The sequence below is a fragment of the Carassius auratus genome, chromosome 8, assembly GCF_003368295.1.
Source record: "Carassius auratus strain Wakin chromosome 8, ASM336829v1, whole genome shotgun sequence".
NCBI classification, from domain to species: domain Eukaryota; kingdom Metazoa; phylum Chordata; class Actinopteri; order Cypriniformes; family Cyprinidae; genus Carassius; species Carassius auratus.
The window spans coordinates 10,375,564-10,399,348 of NC_039250.1; the positions used below are offsets into that span (position 1 = coordinate 10,375,564).

The 23,785-nt window shown below is 37.0% G+C and overlaps 1 protein-coding gene across 1 annotated transcript in view; it reads left to right on the forward strand.

The window, feature by feature from the left end:
* LOC113107955 (semaphorin-6B) overlaps positions 1 to 23,785 on the forward strand; it is a 116,137-nt gene that overhangs the window by 41,684 nt on the left and 50,668 nt on the right. The window contains exons 2-5 of the mRNA XM_026270787.1: positions 16,938 to 17,061; positions 18,570 to 18,684; positions 22,709 to 22,769; positions 22,848 to 22,910. Of these exons, the coding sequence (XP_026126572.1) occupies positions 16,938 to 17,061; positions 18,570 to 18,684; positions 22,709 to 22,769; positions 22,848 to 22,910 (363 nt within the window). The remainder of the gene's footprint in view (positions 1 to 16,937; positions 17,062 to 18,569; positions 18,685 to 22,708; positions 22,770 to 22,847; positions 22,911 to 23,785) is intronic.

The window sequence follows — 23,785 nt, forward strand, 5'->3', positions numbered from 1 at the left end:
CGGCTCTGGCTCTGCCAATTACCAGAGTACGTTTCAGAGAGGATGACATGGAATATAAACAAACGGGAGAGATATTCATGTCTTTTATTGGATTGAAACCCCCCCACCACCACCACCACATTGATTCATTTTTGTGGCTATGGTTGGGTTTTCCTCTTAGCCCCTGGCCACAGGGATGAACCTCTCCAAAATGTCAATATACAAGCGTATGAGCTTGTTTGATCGATTGTGCTTACTAGGCCTCGCACAGACTTTGGGTTTAATTGGCATGAATGTGAAACATGCCTTCCATAGCCATTTAAACTGGTGTCACCAGGTCTGTTTTTAAGGAAGACAACCATAAAATGCTTTCAGTCGCTCTGTACCTGTGTTTATCGAGCATCTTGAGTGTTTGTTATTGTTTCTAAACCTTGGATGAGTGCAATCCTATTAGTGCGTTCCAAACATAACAAACGGTTACAAAGCAGTCCCGTGACAGTTTAGGGTGGGAATCGTTAGGAATTTTACATGACTATTTTTAACTAGTCATGCTGTGTGGTTTTGATTCACCAATAAAAAAGATATTGCTTCTAAGAATCATTTGTTCAAATTCAAAAATCGATTCAGAAACACTGCTATTATGAGTACACATTGTTATGAGTATGGTTATGATACACTAAAAAGCAATTGTTTATAAGATTAATTTGTTCAGGAATCTTGTTTCACTTAAAGGCCTGGTTTACAAGAGTCGGGAAAAGAACATCACAGTTAAAAAAAAAACAGTTCATTAGAATCATTTATTTGGAAATCAGACTATAATGGTTGTTTTTTTAATTCACAGACTGACTCATCACAGTAGCTTGTTCATGAATCACACCGTACTGTTGGCTGTGTTTTGTACTGTAGTTTGAGAAGTGGATCCATCCATCCATTCATCAGTGATGAGAGAGTGAATCCAATGTGCCTTTTTGAACAGCATGTAATTGAATACTATTCAATACCCCGAGTGAGTTCCCACACACATTGATGACACACACTGTATCCTTTTACAGTAAAACACATGTCGACTTCATCACAAACGGGTAGGATACTACCTAATGTGGCTCTACTAGCAATTTCTGAGGAAGTCTGCTGTTTCCAGCCTACCTCCCCTTCACTTCCATACCTCTTTCTCTCGAGCATATCATGTTGGACACGCTTGGCTTGACATATAAGGATGTTATGTTTCCCTTCAGTGACCTCACACTCTTCAAGGCTATTGACAGTGTTTTTCCACAATCTTCTTGAGCAAGACCACAAAAGAGCCAGTCGGGGGGAATGCAAGCCGTGACACGCTTCGAGGTAAAAGGCTTTATTGATTGTAAACCATTCTAATACAAGTTGAACACATGAACTAAAGCAGGGCCCGCATTACGCGGGGTTCACCCTGGATGCTCAAGGCCAGCGTATGAATGATGGAGGAACAAAACTGGCTCACATTTAAACAAAAAAATCAGACTATCTGCTCTGCTTTTCAGACACTGTCAGAGATTTTATGGGTGTGTGGAATGATTCAGCTGGGAGCAAGTAAACACCAGATTTTGTGAAGCAAAAGAAAAGGTCAGCAGGGTCAAGGCTACATATCTCTCCATCTCAGACTGCTTTCGATAGCATGTATATCCGTGTGCCAGTGCTGAATTTCAGGCCTCCAGACGCGCACACACATCCATGTCATCGCCTTTAGGGCTTTTAATGGGCTCTAGGCTTTCATTCTTTCAGCATAATGGTTTCACACTCTGTTAATCCCTCTCTTCTCTTTTTCTTTGCCCATTCTCTCCTTCTTTGTCCTTCTGCACTTTATATTTTCACAAATGCAGGAAGCTTTCACCTCTATTTGCTTGCCACCCCGTTTTGTTTTTGTCTTGCCATCATTTTTGTTGTACTCTGTCCCTTCCTCTCTCTCTCTCACTCTCTCTTTCTGCTTCTTTTCGTCAGAGTGTGTTATTTTTCTCTCTCTGAATGGCTTTGGTTGCTCCATCAGTCTCTGCCTCCTCAGTCTATGACTAAATCTGTCCCTCATTTCTCATCTCCTTAGCAACGGACTCAGTAAACATATAACCTTATTCCATCCATCTTTCCTTCCACCCCTTCGATGGATCTGATTCAAAAGAAAGGCCGGTAAAGATCATTTCCAAAACAACACAAACTTGCTTCTACACACGCACATACAGTACACCCTTCACATTTGATATGCTTTCAGGATGCTGTACGCAAACCCTAAACAGAAATCCCTCTCTACAGTTTTTCCATAAACTGAGCGCTGCACAGACAGGCTGTTTGAGGTCTGATAAGGAGTTGTGAGAGCGGACACTGTTCAGGAGTGAAAGAGAGGAGGAAGTTTTTCCATGTTCAGCTTAAATGACAATGTGCAACCTCCACCCTGTCATAAATTAGCCACTTTGAGAACGCAAGTTGAAAGCAATGTAGAGGTGTTTGCAATGATTGCATACCCTGCTCAAAGACCAGCATGATTATTATTATTTTTTCCTGGTTAAGTGGCATTCTTTGGGTTCTGGTTAGGTTAATTTACCTTAAAAGTGATAATTCTACCATTTACTCACCATTATGTCATTTCAGTGATGATTCTGATGAATTGTACTGGTCTGTATGGCTGCAGTGAATTGGTGTTTGCACGGAACTTTTGAGATTTGGTACTTTGTAGCTTGTATTTTTTATTTTGTATTCTTTAAAGTCTTATTTTTATTTTTGTTGTTGTTAATAATTATATTTTCATTGTACATGCTTATTCCACCTATTTTACATTTAGATGAGATTCACTTTTTCATGTAATATTCACTTAAATTTTATCCTTAAAGGTGCCATATGCAAAAATTGAGGTAAAAATATCCATAACATGACCTACACGCATCAAAAGAATGAGAAGAAATAAGGGCGATGATGTCATTAAAAAAATGTTATTAGTTATAGTGCTGCAGAGATATCAACCTTAATTAGCATTAGCATTACTAGCCCCGGCCCGACAGGTGTCGTTATACCAGTTTCGCCATGGGAGGCGGTATGCGGGCAACATAACCACCAGCCAACCTGCAATACACTAATAACTCGCACGGCTTGTGGGCGTGTACTTGAACCTGATGTCAATCATGTGGAAAGTACAGCCCACTACGTTACTTCATTTCAGTTCAGGCAAGAGAGAGAAATGATGTCTCAAGCCCTTGGCAAGAGACCCCTACCACCACCACCCGCTACAGGGAAACAACCGCGCTCAGAATCAATAAGAAAAGGAGCCGAACCAGAGTAAACATCGGCACTGCTGATGGACCATAAAAAAATGAGGCTCGACTCCGAACTTGCAACATTTCTAACAGTAAGTTAGATGCTGTTAGTATTTCGCTAGAAGTTTGTTTTATATGTTTGTGTATTTGTTTTCGGGAAGTTATAACATAGCAATGTATCGAAGGCTGTTTGATAAACGTGCTAATGTTAGCGATGGCTAACCGTAGCTGCATTTGATAATTAGCTAGCTTTAACTTAACGTTACCCATTTAATTATATCATAACTAACCTGCTTTGCTTCGTGGTTTTTCTGTGCATGGAAAAATTTATGTGTGGCGTGAAAGTGTGTGAAAAGAGTCAATTGCGTGTGTCTCACGGTGAATGCTTGAGAGTTGGCACATTAATTCCCAAGCAGAATAAAAGACAGGTTTATTATTGCTGTTTAGCGTTTGTATTAATCTATGATGTGTCCCTGTTTGCCTACAGGGATATAAAAATAAATTAAAAGTGATACGTGGACCAAGGTGTCTGAGATTGTTCATTTTAAGTAAAGGATCCTAATATTTCGTCCACAACAATATTTAATGAGGTTAACTTATAACTCCTTGTGGTTAGTCTGCACGAGATCAACAAGCTTGTTTGCTTTGCGGCCGCTTTAAATACAAAATAAGCATTCGATCTACGTTAGAGCGTCTGAGCTCTCACAAATCTTTCTGCACCGTCGTGAGCAGAGTGGCAAGAACGATTTTTGACGCTCTAGACGCCGGTGGTTTGAACATACAGTTAGGCTTCGGCTATGGCTGTAGTATTGTTGTGAAAGTAGGGGCGGAGCATAGAGACTATGCCGTTTCTCGTTTGTTACTCTAGAGTAGACCAATTCACTTTATTGAGGCATACTGCCCCCATCTGTTATGGAATGTGGAGTATGACTTGATTTTTTTTGCCAAACATTACAGATGGCACCTTTAAAAACACTAAGTTAATAACACTAACCTTATTGATTTAATAAATGTAAGCTTTAGTAGATATAAAAGTTAATATTTTCATTTGTAATGATGTGATTCATAAATTCACTTTACTGGCTCTGGCCAGTGTTGTTATTGTCAACTAAAAATTTTGGTAATTAAAAAAATAATATAATTATTATATGAAAAAAGTTAATTAGAAATGTCTTGGCAACTAACTGAAATAAGTTATGTTATTAACTTAAATTATAAGAAGTACCAAAATTACTTTAAACTGAAATGAAAATAACACTAAATAGAGATATTATAAACAAATAAACTAAATTCTAAACAATATTAATACAAATAAAAAGTGCAGAATTAAAAATAAAAGATGATTCAAAATTTTAAACTAAGCGTATTGTTTAACACTATTATAGTATTTAGTAAAACCAAAATAACACTGATTTTAGTTTTAGATTTTTTTTACAAATACTGTATATTATAAAACAATATATACTGTTCAGAATCCCTAATTTTGACTTGAAATTTCTGTTCCTCATAGAAATAATGTCCTCTGAAGACTGGTTTTTGAAAATAGAAAGCCTTTGGTCCCTATTTATTACAAATGCATTCTCTCTCTCTCTCTCTCTCTCTCTCTCTCTGATCATATATATATATATATATATATATATATATATATATATATATATATATATATAATACCTCATTTAATGTTCCAGGTGAGTCTTACAGGTTTTTAAAAATATGAGTTTGACAGGGTCTTCAACTTTAAGAAGCCTGCTGGAAACTGAGAAAAGCATTCAGGCACAACATATGCTAGTCTTTTTAGCAGGGTATGGATGCAGGAAATGAGACAAGAGGAATGAAAGTAAGAGAACGAGAGAGATGTATAGTTGGGCTAGTTGGTAATGCTCCATTCTGATTATTATGCCTGGGTGAGGAATCAGACCCCAGTCTCTCTCATCTCAGCCCTCTGCTTGGAGCGCAGCCTGCAACATGCAGATATTCCAGGGTGTCCGCGGGGTTTTAAAAAGTATTAAAAAGTGATAAATTAAAATGGTCAAATTTAAGGCCATTAAAAGTGTTAAATGTGGTCTCAGAGGTATTATTTTTTTCCAAATTAGGTATTATTTTTTCCAGACTATCAGGTGTCTTATTCTGATTGAAATTCCATCTGCGTTCGTGTTAGTTCGTTTATATGGGCTTTAGCATATCTGGGCACATAATCATAGATCTTCCGTCTCCGTCTCATGCTGACGTCACATTCAGTGGTCGTTCGGCATCATCTCAGAACACTGCGCGCTCAACAGAAGTGGCTGGCTTACGTTTTATTTTAGACTTGCTTCAAGGCATATCTTCAATGACTGGACAACCATCGTCGTCTTCTTGGACCAATGCAAGTTTTCTAATAGCTGGGTTAACGACCGGTAGTACCGAGGTCCCGTTCAAACCCGGTTCTTGACGCATACAGCGCTATGATTTCCGCGAAGCAGAAAACGAGTACGGAATCTCAAAATCCAGTCATGTAAATGAAACTTACATTTTAATATGGACAGTCATGGAATTTGTGAAAGCATAAATTAATCAAATCAAATCTCCATATGGACCAGTATCTGTAAATGTTAAGCCGCAAAAGTTGTTTGAAATATGAATCTGTGTTCTGCGCGTCTCTGTGTGAATTAATGAATGACAGAGACGTGCGGGTTTATTTACTACATAGACTAAAGCGCATGACGCTTGCATTAATTTCAGCATCTGTTGTCTTCTCCTGTCAAAATAATCGAGTTAATTTAGAATTATTCATATTCACTTTCGAAAAAGCAGAAGACATACCGGTTTCTCCGGTAGTGGGCGGAGCTAATGGGCAAATAGAAATTTCAAAATGACAAATATGCATTCATTAGGCCTAAAAGAAAATTTTTACATAAGGGCATTGTGCTAGAAATATTACTATTATTTAGTAAAACGTATGTGATACTGCTACCACTGTTGCAAAAAAATAAAAAAACTTTATTTAAAAAAAAATAAATCTCAATATTTCTCCCATGTTTTAATTTTAATAGCAAATCCCCTTTATTTACCAAACATAAAATGTGTTTAAATTTGATAAATTAAAAGACAAATTAAATTTGGGTGAAACTTGTTTACTGTTTTTCATAATTATATAACTTGTAGAAAAACTTTAAACACAATTCTAAATAAGTGTAAAGAATGGAATTGGTTTTATTTTTAGTGCTAAAAAGTTATTTTTTTTTTTTATTACCAAATTTTTGTGTTTTGCTTTGTTACCGAAATTGGTACCGAGAATCGTGGATTTTCACTGGTATCGGTACCGAATACTGAAATATTGGTACTGTGACAACACTAACAGGCAGGCTTATTATTTGGTCTATCCATTTTCTCCATTGCACATTTTATGGTATTTGTTTTATTTTTATTTACTAAGTGAAATAAATGTGCAATATGCTGTCAACATCAGTCTCTAAATCTATTATTTTTTGTATGTTATATATGTCAAAATCTGTGTAAATAATAGAAAGGTCGCTGATTAACACTTGCAATTCAGTGTCGTGATGGTTTTAAAAAATATTCTGAAGGTAGTGAAAAAGGTATTAAAAAGTAGTAAATTTAACTTTAAGATTGCTGTATATACCCTGTATTCACAACATGTGCACACGCATCTCTGTGTGTGCCACCACCTTGTATACTCAATAATTAGCGGGCTCAGGATGAGTTTGACTGGCATGCATTGTGAATGTTTTCCCTGCTATGCCATGTATCGCTGTGCACTGACGGAGAACTGACATAAATTCATCCTGACAAAGAGAGATCAACATCCTCCCCCCACAAACCTATGCACATGCACACACCTGTATTGCTCTTTGGATTGGGTGGAAAATTCATCTCAGTAAATTGGGTGAGCAGGTGGCTTATTTTGTGTAGAGAATTTTGGCAATAGGGGAGACTGGGGGGAAGGAGGAGAGAGAGAGAGGGGAAGGAGGTGGTACAGACAAACAAGCCGCGAGGGAGAGAGAGGAAGAGCAGATGGACGAATGATGAACTGAATAAATATGTGTCCACAGATCGGTGTGTTGGCTGTAAAGACTGCCTGAAGCAGCACTAGCATTGAGAAATGGAGAGATATGAGCACCCTCATACTCATCAATATGCTGCATCTGGAATTTAAACAAGCTCTTTGCACACTAACTCACTTATTGACTGCTGCTTTATGAGTGAATCTGATGGAGAAACATCCATGTTATATTTCACCCCCCAATTTAGGAAGAAAAAAGAAACAAGGTTTTGCATAATAAAAATGAAGTAAGTTTTAGGACCATAACAATGTTTTGGATGGTGATGTTATATTCATGGGGTATAAGCACATTTTCCTCCAAATTCATATTGTTGTGATGCACAAATAATGAAATCAGCATATCTAGACACAATGGCTGCTTACAGAATACTTTATGTACTGGATTTGATGGATAACGTTTTCGTTGTTGAAGAAGTTTCCACAGTTTTCTGCCGTTTTTGAATTTTCAAATATGGTGAATTCTCAGGTTCTATGGCATTATGGGATCAAAGATGATCCACTAGATGCACACCTCACAAATGCAGTAGATCATGCACACATTGTTTACAGGGGGTTTCTTGAAATCTGCACATGTGTTACATGATTTATCAAAATTAAATTAAATTGAATACAAAAAAAGCTAGTACAGTGTGTACTTATAGTTGCAATTTTACTATATAAATGATATATAATTTATTAGCATTTTTGCAGCCTCTGGTATATATGAAAGATAAATGTCATGAAAATAATAATAATAATAAAACAATTCTATTAATAAAATACTTAATTTTCTTTATTTAAAATATTAGGGGAATGTAAATTGCATTAATTTTTGTGGGCTGCACAATGTAATGTATTAGTGTAGTAAAGTTAACGAGAGGCAAAAAACTGAAACTTAATTCTCAGAGGAGTGATATTTATAAGATGCTCTGCTGAACCATATGCTGTGTGTGGAGGTGTTTATTGTTTTTCTATGTATTTCTATTCGTATGAGCTCAGTAGTCCCGCTCTACTGCAGCGTGCATCATCCCTAAAGACGTTAATTTTGCATGACGAGCGTGACACACATACACTCATGCACACGTCTGCCTATCTCTCCTTCTCTGTTCTCATTCCTCCTAGTAATCTTCCCCCCTCTCTTTCATCCCCGTTTCTCCTCCTCTTCCAACTCCTTCAAAATAATAATAATAAATAAAAAATAAAACCCTGACAGCCTGTGATGCGAACTATTGAGATATTAGGATTCTGCGGGGTATTTTTGTTAGGTAATTCACAGCCCCGTGGGAGTCTCAGGCAAGTAAAGCTTGTCAACTCTGGAACTTTGTGATCCTTGCAAGTCGTCTTGCAAGTCATTAGCCTGAACTTTTTAGTTTTATTTACGACTGTGCAGTGGATTATCGCCTCCCTTTTTTTTTGCTTGGCTTGTTTTTATGGCAGTGGATATGATGGATGGGATGCCTTTTTTCCTTCTTTTAACGATGTAGAGTTGTTTCCATTTCGGCCATCACCTTCATGATTTAAAGAGCATGGAGCCTTCAGCCGGGTGAAAGGTCGATCTTGCCACAGTCTGCTGTACTGCGTCTGATGTCTTTACGATGATGTTTGGCCATTAAAAGCTCTTTTATTACTGCCCTCGAGGTGAATTAAAACACAGGACTTTTGCCCGTCAACTGCCTATTTTCAATATCTAGCCTGAAATGTTATGAATAGAGTCACGATCCTTTGTTTTTTAAATCATTTTCAATTTATATAGTGATTTTTAGAAATTTAAGGGAATTAAGAATTTATATATATATATATATATATATATATATATATATATATATATATATATATATATATATATATATATATATATATTTTTAAAAAATCATACTGTTATTCAGCAAGGAATTGTTCAAAAGTGACAGTAAAGGCATGTATAATTTTACAAAATATTCATATATAGGCTTAAGTCTTCTCTTTTTTAACAATGTTTTCAACATTGATGATAATAAGAAATGTACTTTGAGCACCGAATGAGCATATTACATTGATTTCTAAAGGAACATGTTACACTGAAGACTGGAGTAATGGCTGCTGAAAATTCAGTATTGCCACTCTAGGAATAAATTGTAATTTAACATATATGCCTATAGAAAATTTCATATTGTAATTAATGTTGTCAAAAGACCCGGTACTTCGGTACCAAGTAGGTACTAAAAAAATGACAATGTCACGGTACCAGGTTTCTTTAAGTACGGGTGATACAGAATACCCGGCAAACCTGGTTCTTGACACATACAGCGTCATGATTTCCGCGAAGCAGAAAACAAGGACGGAAACTCAAAATCCAGTCATGAAAATGAAACTTACATTTTAATATTGACAGTCATGGAATTTGTCAAAGTTAGCATAAATTAATCAAATCAAGCCTCCATTTCGCATATAACATTTCGCAAAAGTTGAAATCTGAATCCTGCATGTTCTGCGCGTCTCTGTGTGAATGAATGAATGAATGGCAGACATGTGCAGGTTTGTTTAGTACATAGACTGAAGCGCGTGACGCTTGCAGTAAATTTAAGCATCTGCATCTCAATGAGGATATAAATGCCTAACATCACCAGAACTGTTCTGAGTCACTTCACAAGCATTTTACCATTTCATTTGAGTAAAACCATTGTCAAAATAAAAGTAGCCTGTCAAAATAAAAGTTAATTTGTACACAAAGGCATTGTGCTAGAAATATAACTATTATTTAGTAGAATGTATGTGATACTGCTACTACTTTTGAAAAATTTTAAAAACTTTATTTTTAAAGAAATAAATCACACAATATTTCTTCCATGTTTACATTTTTATAGCAAATCCCCTATATTTACCAAAAAATAAAATGTTTAAGTTTCATTAATTAAAAGACAAATAAAATTAGGGTGAAACTGGTTTACTATTTTTCATAATTATATTACTTGTAGAGAAACTTTAAACACAATTGTAAATAAGTATAATTATTATTATTTTTTTTGTTTGTTTGTTTAGCATATTTAGTTTTGCTTTGGTACCGAAATTGGTACCGAGAACCGTGGATTTTCACTGGTATCGGTTCCGAATACTGTGGAAACACTAATTGTAATATTTTCACAATATTGCTAATTTTACTGTATTTTTAATCAAATAAATGCAGCAGGGTATCAGAAATTAACTCTGGGTCAGCCATAGCTGTATACTCTTTTTTGCATCAGATGTTAGTACTGATTAACCAACAGCCCATATGAGTGAATAGAGCTCAAATGAAACCTCTGGTTTTAATTGTGGAAGACAATTCCACCGTCTTGGAATGGGGCCTGACCTAGAGAAAAGCCAATTTCCCCAGCTGTTAGCTTAGGCACAGTTTGTTCATTTAGCTCTCGTATATTTTCGCCAAAGCTGTTAAGCAGCATCTGTCTGTGGTTCTCACTGTTTCCCGATGTTTGTGTGTGTGTGCATAAGTGCAGCACTAGCCTGATTCATCCCATTTTTGTAGATTGCTGTATTTGTCTGGGTATTTTTCCATGTCTGCAGTGAGTGAAAAATAGCTCAAGGTGTCTCTGCATGAGAAGACCCTGCTCCGCTGGTTCAACCTGACACCACACTCCATCAATTCAGAATAAGGATTACTGCTACATGGGAAAAACCTGCGTGTCTCTTTTCCTTGTCAGGAGTTATGAAATGATGCTGTGTATCTTTATAATTCGACACAAAGTCTTTGATGTGAGTAGACCATTAAGTAGATTTTTTATTTCATGTCTCATTCACCATGCAAAAATCAAGCAGGAGTCACCAGGCTGCTTTAAACTGCCCTGATGAATGGCTTCAGGGCTTTGACTGTGTCTGGAAAACAACCTATTAAAACGGTTGTGGCAGAACAGGAGAGTGAATTGGATGTCATGCTATCCAGAAACAGAGGGCAGTAAATACTGAGTGGCAGTCCAGACCGTGGCTGCTGGTCTCTGATATGGTTTTTGGCTGGCTTGGCCCATTCCCCCTGGGGTCACAGACGGAGGTTAACCGTCTCGGGTCACTGGAGCAGTATTTTAGGTTATGTTCAGGAAAGAAATCAGCCTCCTATTGGCTCCAGGTTTTGCTTCTTTCACTGCTTTGTAAGCATTCCAGGCATTTTTGGCCTCTTCCTACATATTCAAATTTCGTCTTCAGATACTACATCTAAATAGCTTCTTCCCCACCTTTCTGCTGTTTTTTTCCCCTTTTGTTCTCTGCTGTGCTTTGCCACCTTCTTTTAAAGGGATGACTCACCCAAAATAAATTTATATTTATATAGTAAGAGAACTCTTAAAAGATGTAGTTCATGCAAAAATTACAATTCTGTAATTTACTCAAGTCATGTCTTCCCTGACCTGCATGACTTTTCTGGGAACACAAAAAAATAAGAAATGTAAAAAGTTTTGACTGTTTTTGCCCATGCAATTAAAGTCAGTGAGGTCCAAAACAACATTGGACTTGACTTTTATTTACACTTATTGACTTTCATTGTTTGGACAAAAACAGTTGAGAAACAGTCTGAAATGTCTTATTTTGCATTCCACAGACAAAAGTCAGTGTGTTTGTATAAAATATGTCTTTAAGATTTCTCTTCTTTTTAGAAATTAGTTTTTTATTTGACTTTTTTTTTTCTTTACTGTAATGTTTATTTATATGCATTTATGATTATTTATAAAGTCCATTGTAGCACTTTGAGCTACCATTGTGAAATGTACTATATGAACAAGCCTGCTTTGCCTTTGGAAAAACAAACTGTCATTCAGGAGTTCATTTCACATTATAATTTGTGATTATACAGATTATACAAATCTGCTTGCAAGATAATAGAAAAATGGCGTATCATAGAAAACTATATCCTTAGATGGCAAAAAAAATTATGTTGCCCTAGTAGTAGACCAACATGGTTTGCATCCAGGAACCTGTAAGGCAAATTTGATAATATGAGGTCACAGTGTGTGTTTCATGACAGGTCAAGGCCAGGCCGTGAAGCAATTTCCCATAGCAAATGTTCTATTGCTGCTGCTTGCAACAGGATGTGCTCTCTGTAGGGGTCTTATGTAAGTGAATTGATCCGTTATAGACTATGATATGCTGTAGCTGTTCAACTGTGCCAAGACATTCCGTACCTTCAGATTCACAAATTAAAAGAGAATGTTGGATAGCGGTTTAATTTCTGTTCTCTGTGATCTTTCGGGGCTGATAATGCATGCGTTAATTCATGCCTTTTATTACTGATCACTTCTCTCATTAATGCCATTCTTTACTCTCATTATCAGTTTTTATCTGGGACACACATAAATGAAGTTTGCTCTCAAATCCTTAGATGATTTATCGTGTTCAAATCCCTCAGGGGTCCATAATGAAATCAGTGCTATTCTTCCTTAACCCAGCCAGAATACACATCATCTGAACGTTTGTGCTTTTTGAAGGCAGAGAATAGGTCTCATGATAAGCTTATTCATACAAAAACATTTGAATTTCAACCAGGTTAAACATCCTTGAAATTCCGAGTATGCAGCTTGACATTAGCATGGGGGCGGCTCTCCAGATACTCATTCTGCTCATGATCTCCAGCTTGGAGCTGCCACTTCCTTTGTTTTTGCTCTCTGGTCTCAATTGACCAATCATTCCTGAGACTATTGGCACTAGATCAGAGTTCATTAAGCAGCCTACGCTACTAAGCTATTATTGATTAACTAAGTGATTTGTTATCTTAAGTAACAGCTTCTCAATGGTCGGTCAGAGATACTGCAGTCCCGTCCACGCTCCTCTCACGGTATCTTAATGAACTCATTCAGATAATTACCTTCTCAATTGTTCGTAATTACTGTACATTGACAGGGGGAACTCTATAGAGGCATGTGAAGCCTATTGTTGTTGGCTTTGGCTAAGCCAATATTAAGTGTTAAAATCTCTAGTTACTAAAACTTAAGTTTTTAGATGTTTATTTTCCTAAGTGAGTAAACACTGTAGTGCTGTTTTTTTTTTTTTTTTTTTTTTTTTTTTTTTTTTTTTTTTACATTTTAAACAAGATTGAGCTCTCTAATATGTCAGCTGACAACTGACTGAATGTGTGTCAGGTCTGTTTGTTGGCTGAACAATGCCATTCTTTTCAGGCCATTCATGTCTGATTAAAGAGGAACACGAAAAATAATAAAAAATGTTTCCTCCACTACTCTTCAGCATCACTGCAACACCACTACTGAATCTGGAGCATAATCAGTGTAGTCTGATTCCTGCATGAAAGGCTCTTATGAGCCAGTAATTTAGCCAATCAAATGCATGCAGACCGTGCCACCAATGCATCTCATCTCTGAGCAAATGACTCTTTTCAATCTATTCTTTTTAGTTACAACACTCAAAGTATATTTTATCCCTGAAGAAATTACTCTTATGAGTTGGTTCTTTGTAGTGAATCCAGACACATACAGCACAACCAGTGTATCATAAAACCTTGAACAAGTAACTTGGTGTGATCATATGATGTAGAATATCTGCGAAAAATGCAATTGTCCATTGTATTTTATAGTCTAGTAATGCATAAAGCTCACACAGAATTCACCTTCAAATCAAGCAGAATTTTGTTGGTCAATGCAGTCAATACATATAACCAATTTTGAACGTTTTGCAGTATATTTCTCTTGTGAAATTTCCAATTGCATGGTTTCCTATTGAAAAGACTGGATTTCATCCACAAATATTCACCATTTAAGGAGCTAGATTCTTTAAGAGAAACTAGAATCAAGAAAATTCCCATCTCTGATGGTAAAGAATTAGCTTTATTTATTAGGACAGCGTTGAATGTTAGTACAGTATCAGTGAACCAACCATGTTACATGAATTGACATTTGCCGTAATTAAAAGTGGAATGGTGTATGTTATATGCAAGCTTGTATTTACTTCAACCCCTTTGCATCTGTTTAACTTGCTGTCCTCTGAAACTCTATAGCTCAGAGTTTCTAATTATGCTAATTAAATGCGTGAGGCCTGGCATATACTCGTAAATGATTAATTGTAGCAAGACAATAGAATCACTGATACCAACTTATAGTAGCGTCTTCTAGTTTAAGCTATCCTGTTCCGTCTGCCTTCATTCCCCATTTGGCCTCTTTTCATTTTCTCTCTTTTTCTTCTTCATGTAAGCCTATTGTTGGGCATAATTTGCTGCATTGGGTATTGAACTATTAGTGTGTGGGGCAGCCTTGTTCAGACTTCAATAGCAGGAATTCTAGAAATGTCCTGGAAAGATAGTTAGCCCTGATAAAACGTCACAAGTATTTCACTATAGAAATAGACCCACAATGGATGTAGTTGTGTGTGTGTGTGTGTGTGTGTGTGTGTGTGTGTGTGTGTGTGTGTGTGTGTGTGTGTGTGTGTGTGTGTGTGTGTGTGTGTGTGTGTGTGTGTGAATGTGTGTGTGTGTGTGTGTGTGTGTGTGTATGTGTGTGTATGTGTGCATGTACATGTGTGTTTTGGACAGCAAGGCCACACTCTGACAAATGAGAGCTGGCTGCTTGGCATTGTGTAACTCAATTGGCGCTTAGCCACAGGAAAATGAGAAGGGTTTTTTTGAATAAAGAAATTGAGGCTGTCGGATTTTAATACATGTTCGTGTAATCTTAACACTTTGGCGCTGAAAAGCTCAACTGACGCTGATTTGTTTATGTTTGCACTGCGACTGTAACTAACAGCATTTCCACTAAAGTTTCATAGCAAATGTTCTCAGCTTGTTAACACTCAAGCAGAGAGCTGAGTACTCATTCATATATTGAGTTTCATGCTATTGAAACCACTGACCACTGTGGAAAATATATCAGAAATGCATGACAACTGGCCTTATAATTTCCCAGGTTTTTCAGTCGTTCTTTTGTACAAATACAATAGTTCATTGTACAGATCATTTAAAAGGTATGAAAAGCATGCTGTGCCTTTTCATAAATTCTGGTTTTCCATTATTGACCCTTATGTTCTGTTGAGAATGCCTTTCTGTTTTGTTGTTAAATTTTCTTGATCTGTTCCCCTGGCTTAATCAAAACCCAGTGTAAGTATTATTGAAGTTTTAAAAGGTTAACCCAAAAATAAAAATTCATTATTTACATTACTTAACTTCATGTTGTCTCAATCCTATATGCTTTTCTTTCTACTGGAGAATACAAATCAAGATTTATTTTTGATAGTTGGTGGGTTCCAGTGTTGTATTGGAGTGTAAACTTCTTTAGCATGTATTCTCATTGTGTTTCACTGAAGATGAAATGTCACAAGGATTTGATTCCATTTTTCATAGAGGAATACTGAATTGTGTATCGACTTGATACAGCAATTTTCTGTATGTGTTAAAATGGTGTTGGTGTATCTAAAACCAGTAAAAGATACACACAATCATACATGTATCATCTGTCCATTGAAATCTCTTTTTCAGACAGCACCATTACGTTAGACTATTACAGACAATACTATTGTGACAGTTCTCCAGAGCTTCTCTGTGCCTCTCTGAAGTGCAGAGGTAATTTTCCACATAGATTGCATTGCACTTTAATTTGAGTGACATTTGTGTTTCCATCACATCTTCTCTCTTTCTGCCATCTTTTTTTTCAAGAGGGCAAGAGTTCAAAAAAAAAAAAAAAATACCTGTCTATTTTCAGGCTTTCAATTTAAAAGTCCATCTCTACTTGCATTAACTTTCTGAAGTACACACATTTGCAGATGCACAAAGTTATATGCAAAAATAAAAATAAAAGACAGTCACAGTACCTACAGTAGACAGTAATTTAAAGGGATTCTAGTTTATTAATTACTCACCCTCATGTAGTTCCAAACCAATAAGACCTTTGTTCATCTTTGGAACACAATCAAGATGTTTTCAACATATTACCCTCCATAGACAGCAACTCAACTATCACGATCAAGGCCCAGAGAGGTAGTAAGTACATTGTTAAAATAGTCCATGTGACATCAGTGGATAACCGTAATTTTGTGAACTACTTTATTCAAATATTCTTCTCTAGTCCTACTGTGAGCTTCAGTGTTGTTAATCAATTATATGCACTTTATTTAAATTTTTTAAATATAAAGAAATCATTTTAACAGTAGAATTCCTGGTTTAAAAAAAACTAACTTTTTTGGATTTTCCAAAAATGTTTACACTAATCAGACAATTGCAACAAGAGACTTCCCTAAAATCCCTTTGGTATGTACTTAATGCATAGTGCATTTCAGATCAGTAATTTCTATGTTTATTTTAGTTAGGTTGCTGTCTGTAGCAGTAGACAGCAAGACAGCTCTCTAGGTTCATAAACAGAGCTTCCCACTCACATGTGTTCTGAACTTCCGGCCCCCTCCCCATTCCTGGCTCTGTGTGAAGCCCTTTTGTTAGGCGTCCGGGCAGTTCAGTCCTGGGTCCCGTGTCTTTGATGACAGTTCTGTGACACATCACACTGACTGGACCATTAGGGCTGACTGGAACAAATTCTATTGGTGGATGACTTAATTACTGATCTTAATCTCTGGGGTGATGTTAGAGATGCAATAGAATCCATCAGAGTGCTAGTTCAGTTCACAGAAATGGCATCCTGCTAAATCTTCTGCCTCCTCACCTGACTCCTTTCTCCATGTTCCTGTTATAGTGCCAGAGCTCCTCTACCATGACGACTGTGGCCAGATCTTTCATCGGGATCTTCTGGCTCCTGCGGATGGTGTGTGCGGTCTTCCCTGAGGAACCGGGACCTCTGAACTTTATCCCCACTGAAGGTAACATTGTCTCAGTTTCACATGTAGTCATCAAGGATCAGGGTTGGGCCCGTCTGCACTCTCAGGGTCTCAGCTTTCACTTTCTAATGCAGAGCAGGCATGTGATTGATCACTCATCAATAATATTGATTCCATGCATATCCCAGCCTAACTCATGCCGGTCGATCTAAGCTGTAAGATGAGGAAAGCGAGGGGGCTTATAACGCTCAGGGTAGGAGGATAAAGAGACGAGGAGCTATGGGAAGCTCTAGGGAGAGTCTTATCACATATTGAAAGAGAGGAACAAATAGAGGAGGAGAGTGATAAACGGGTGTAAATACTTTAATATGTTTTTACTGCATTATAATGGTCAAGTATTATTGTGGATTAATTTGGATCTTGTTTGCAAAATTATGAGTAATGGTAAATGTGACCAAAAGGGTTTTCAAGCTTGTTAGAACTCCCAAAAAGATAAATATATCTATATATTTAATGTGAGGATAGAATAATTAAATTGTAATCATGTAAATATATGTAAAAATTGTTTATTAATGTGTGTGTGTGCGTGTATATATATATATATATATATATATATATATATATATATATATATATATATATATATATATATATATGTATGTATGTATGTGTATGTATGTGTGTGTGTATGTATGTATGTATGTATGTATATTATTTTAGCTTAACTGTATTTAAATTCAATTAGACATAATTTTATTTCTTTTTTTGAGATCGCTGATCTTGCCTTGATGCTTTTCTACTTATGTACAACTACATTCAAATATCAAAAAACAAAATCGGATATAAAATCAAAGATGTTTGATAATTTTATGAATTTAATGTTTAGAAATTTCCAGTAACAGTATAAGATAACATATTTCAGGATAATATTTTAAAAATATACACAAATATAGGCAGCTATATATTTTCACATAATGAAAATCATGACTTTTATTTTTTATTAATTATTATTGTTATTAATATTATTATAATAAGTGTTTTTTATTCATTTAAATTTTTAATTTCAATGTACTTTCCACCCATTTTTGTTATTTCATTTTACATTTAATTCAACTTGTTTTATCCCTGATTTAGCTTTTATGCTTTCCTACGTCCTGCTAAATTTGCATTCAAATATCCTACAACTACAAAAGCAGATAGTTGTTTGATCCTTGATGTGTTTAAAATTGAAACATCTTATTAATGTCAAATAACAGGTTTCAGGATAAATGTTGTTTCTCAGTCCATGTTACACCGCTGGCAACAACACTACTTGACTAGGCCGACAGATGATGAGAACAGACTTTATCTGTGAAAACCACTGAAGAGCAACTACAGGCAGCTGTCAACATTTTTATCTCAAGTGTGACTGGCGAGTGATCGAACGCCTCTCGCCTTAACAGATCACCTCACCCACACCCATAAGTGCAATGAAGAGATGATACAACCCTCTTTCAACCCTTTCCTTTTATCACTCACCTCACTGTCTCATCTGCCTCTTTTCTCCTCAGTGGTGAGAAGGTATCCTGTGTTTCTCGGACGACCCCATCACTCATCACTCAGACAGGAGCCCTTACACATTCAGAGGATCCTGCAGGTCAATCGTACGCTTTACATCGGAGCCAGGTAGGGTGTGAAATAATGCTGATTGGCATGTGTGTAACCTGTAATTACCGTTATATCAGCATCTGTAATTACCTGCACAGAGATGTGTGTTTAAGTAAATTATGTGACATTCAAAAACAATCTCTCTTGAGATCAAGAGTCTGAATCGCTGCTTCTTGTAGATAGTAATTAAACAGCTATCAAAGCCTTTAAAATGGATAATTCAGCCAAAAATTAGGATTCTGCCATTATTTACTGTTGTGCCAAACTTGTATGCCTTGCTTTCTTCTGTGGAACACAACAGAAGATATTTAAATATATGTATATATTTTTGGCTCATTGACTTTTACTGATAACGAAAAATAACTAATCAGTGGAGTCAAAACAGTTAAAACAATCTTCAAAATAGGTTTTTTTTTATTGCAGTTTGGAAATGTAATTACAACAATTGTCACAATGAGAGGAAAAAAATAGATTTTAAGTAACAATTCAAGGTAACATCTTTTACAAATTTAATTTTTCCTATTTTTGTGGTCTGCAGAAGAAACCCATACAGGTTCGGAATGACAATGATTTTAGAGTGAACTGTCCCTTTAAGAAGCATGCTGAGTTATAAATGTGAATTTTGGACACCTGTAGTCTTTTCAGGATTTTAGGCCAGGGTGGGGCTTTGAAAAGATCACGGGGTCAACTATGTTTTTGCTATCCTGCATTTTTGTCTACCTCACAGGAGCTGGGGTTAGGAATAGCTAAACAAAAATACAACTTCATTAGGTTTGGCACATTACAAAAATAAGCTGTGTTTTGTGAATTTATGCAACATACTTCCCAAAAATGGCTGGCATGTCCACTGGGAGAGTTCAAACATATGGTGATAGTTACCAAAAGTTGTAGGGGTCCAGAGGTGGAGGCATCATACTCTAATAAAGACCCTCATACCGTGTCAGGAAATGACCTGCTCCCTCGACCATGTCAAAAATTAAACCTCAAAAATAAACATACCACAAAGTGCCATATGATTTAAGACACCCAGGCTGGGTTATCTCATAAAAAAGGGCAAAAGTCTTTGGCCTAAAGATGCTCAACTCAAAGCCGTGTGACTGTTTTATGTACACTTTCCAACATGGTGCCACTGTGGCCGATGTAATTCGATGAAATTAAAGCCCTGCTGTGTGCAGTCAGCAAACTGTATGTACCTATCAGTATCTGAAGTAAATGGAGGTGTTTGCTGTAGCCAACTGAAAATGACCTCTGTGGAATAGGAGATTTATTTAGCCGATGACTCAAGAGGGAGCATTCAATAACAACAGCAACACCGAGTGGAATAAAAAGGAGGCAATACTGCTTAGGTGCAAGGGAGAGAGAGAGAGAGTCAGTGAAGTTTCAAGTCAAGGATATACTGCAGACAGCATGGATTGACTGAATAAAGTCTGCAACGGCGTGCTCAAGTGTGATAAGGGGTGCAGGCGGGCTAAATCCTGTTAGCATTAGCATAACTGCTCAAGGCCTTGCCCCAAGAAAGCGGCCAGCCTCTCAACTCCTTCAAAGTATTACCTTGCCAACACCTGGTCAGGGATGAGAGTACTGAAGTGTTTTATTAAATACGTTCAGTTTCCTCCAGAAAATGTCTGGACTCCTACGCAAGCGAATGCCATCTAGCCCCAGACTTGTTGGGGGGAAAAATCAGTCCAAGCCATAAATAAATATATAAGACAAATGAGGTGTTTCTTTTGTGATCTGTGTAAATAATTAATGTCCCGGGTAACTAGAGGAGGGTGACTTAGATTGCCAGCGGCGACCTGGTAAAGTCACATTAAATCAAGCCTCAGCCACCTCGTAGTGTTTGACCTCGTCAAGAGGTCAAGTCTTTCAATTAGGCTCAGGAGTGAAACTCAACACATTCCACCCTCGAACCTGTCACTAACTGTGTGGGACAGATTCCGGCTCACCTCCGAGGTCAAGGAAACACCGCCTGACTGAAGCACGGCCTCCAACAGGGCAGAGAAATGAAGGACTCAGCTGCCGTCAGGTCTGCTGTGGGACATGGGAAGAACGGTTTGAGACCTCCTGTAGTGCTACAATTGACAAATACACTTTCTCTTTTAGCGGTCTCCTTCATAGCTGATGTTAAATATAGTCGGGTCCCCCATGAGAGATCCTGAGTCTCTCAGGTCCCTTTTCTGCTTGTCAGTATGGTCATAAATTTGAAGCACTGAATGAGGGCATAGTATTGTACCAAACACACAGTACTGCATAATACATCCCTCAATGTTCCCGCATGAGCTGATAAAATATACAATGAATGCAATGTAAGTCGCTTTGGATAAGTGTCTGCCAAATGCATAAATGTACCGTAATGTAATAATACAGTAAAGGTGGCCAAAGGCACTCCATCATTCAGACATTCTACCAATCTAGAGTGAAGAAAGATAGATGGAGTGAGATGAAATCAAATAGGGAAATTTAGAAGTTATCCATTACTATGTGGCATTGCCACATGATTGCTAAGATGTACTGTATAGTTGCTTGCTGGATAAAGTCAAAAGAATCCATGCCAGGTTTCTGATATTTTGGTCTTGAGATATGATTTGGGATTTAGATATTGCAATTCATATCTCTTGAAAAGTAAATAAAATATAATTTATAAGTAGGAAAAAAGGTTTGGTGAATGTAGTGTTGTAGTTTATTGCTAGGATTGTGCAAAATTCAGATCTAAAGAATCCAATCCCATCCATCCATCCATGGATTTTCCATCCAGCATTTTTATGCAATATTACTAAATTCACGTAAGATATACATGGAAACTACGCAAGATGAGTTACATTAGGAAATTTTTAAAGAAGATAGTGGAGGTACTGATAAAGAAATATTTTTAAAGGACCCCATCTGTTCTATTTTTGCCAATTTTCTGCATGTCTTGTCCAAACCATCTGTGTTGTTTGATAACCTTGTGCAACTATAATAAAGCCTGCTTTTATATTCATGTAAATGTGAAAGTACATTTGAACTCCAAACAGACCCCTTGCTTTACTATGCCGCTTGGGTGATTGCATCTGCTTAAAGTTTGTGCTCACTAAATAAGGCAAGTACTGTGTAAGTGTATGATAATTTTAACCAGGAGGGCACTTAGGGGCCGCCCTGCTCAGAGCAGGAATGGCCAAAGGGGATTCATTTGAACAAACCACACAGAGAGGGATTAAATAATTCATAGTCAGTCTCATCAGACTCTCTTCAAGAACACACAAACACACACACAGACACACACACACTCACACACACACTACATTTTTGTTGATGTGTCCACAGAGCAGTGATGCAGATGGAAGGCTGTGAAAGATAAGATCAATACTACTGCAATAACATGGACTGGTCCGTGAGCTTGGCAAATTCACAGATTACAACATTTCAGACAGAAAAGAGAGCGAGACACAAGATTTAAAATTCTCCAGGTTTCTCATCGGGCCGCGCAGCAGCTCTTAGACCTTGATCAATATTCAGGCGTAAACCACGGTACTCCATAACACCAAACACGCTATGATTAAAAGAGATCAGATTCATAGAGACTTTAATAGACAGCGCAAGGTTATAGAAAGATTAGTGGTTGCAGGAAGTGCTGTAGCACTGGACGCTGTGTTCAAGATGAGGAGCTGCATGCAACATGCATGTGGTGTGGGGGTGGGTTATGAATTATGGAGGGGAAATCAGGCTAATCATAATGCACAGAATCGTGATTATGTAGGACGAGCTGTGGTGAATCGTTTAACTGAGTGTTTGCACTGAGACTGCGGAATGTGATATCAATTTGTTCAACATTTGATGAATACATATTCTGCTTCGTTATGTGACACTAAGGACTTTGACTCTTTAAGAGACTTTTCTTGTTGTAAGCATAAACCTAGGTAATTGTTTTAATTTTTTCTTGTTTTAAATGTAAATAATAATGGTGTTAGAATGGTGTTTAGTAATTATTTTGCAATGTTGTATTACTGTGTTGTGGTGGTTCACAATCTCTCGCTCTGTCTCTCTCCTTGTGCTTATGTGACAGAGATGACCTTTTCCGAGTGGAGCTGGACAACATGGTGGGAGAAGAGATGTTTTACAGCAAGGTGAGAACAGAAAACACACACACGTACTTTATGCTGGAAATGAAAAGTCCCCCATTACCGAAATTCCCTCTCTTACAGAAAAGGACATGGGAATCCAACAAAAATGACATCAGAATTTGCAGAATGAAAGGAAAACATGAGGTGAGTGGATGTTGTCAAAAACAGACACACATATTTGGTTTGTGTGTGAAAATATAAACATATACCATTTTACGGTAGACTAGCTCTAAAAACATTAATTCATTTATCTATTTAGAGAACTTTTTTTTCAAGATTTGTTTTTTTGTCAGATTAAACAGACTTTTTGGCAGTAATACTGTAGCTAGATATAACATTTATTAAAACTTTTTTATTTTTTACATTTTGCATTTTACATTTACATTTTTATATTTCTAAACATGCTTAGCGAGCTGTTTTAATAAGGGCTGTTCATGCAATCAAGGCAAAACCTGACCCATACCAACACACAGTCATATCAACAACACTTTTAAACGTTTCCATTTATTCATGCTGAACACTTTTTATATGTGCATGTCATATTATTTGTGCCCCTGCTCACACTTTAAGGTGCCATTACAAGAGCTGCCTGTGGCAAACTTTCTGAAAATCTTCTTCTTTTTTTTCTGTGCTGTGCGGCTTTGCTAAATAGAAAGGGGTGTCAAAAGCTGCCAGCAGTCCCTACAGCTGCCCACACATGACCACTGCAGATATCTTCCTTTGACACACACCCTTTCTGCTTCATCTTCTGGAAAGCTGGGTATTTTGTCTGACTTCACTGAGAGTGTAAGGGATTTTTTATTGAAAGGTGTCTGTGTGGGAAGAGTGAAGGATGACTTAATCCCCTCTAGGCAAAAAAAAAAAAAAAAGTGAAAAAGAGAGAAAACGACTTATTTAACACTGAAAGTGACACCTGACACTGAATCTGGCTAAAAGAGCGTAAGACAAAAGCACAGCAGAGAGTAAGTGAGATGAGACATACAAAGAAACAGAGAGAAAGCGAGCTGCTGTCCCACCTG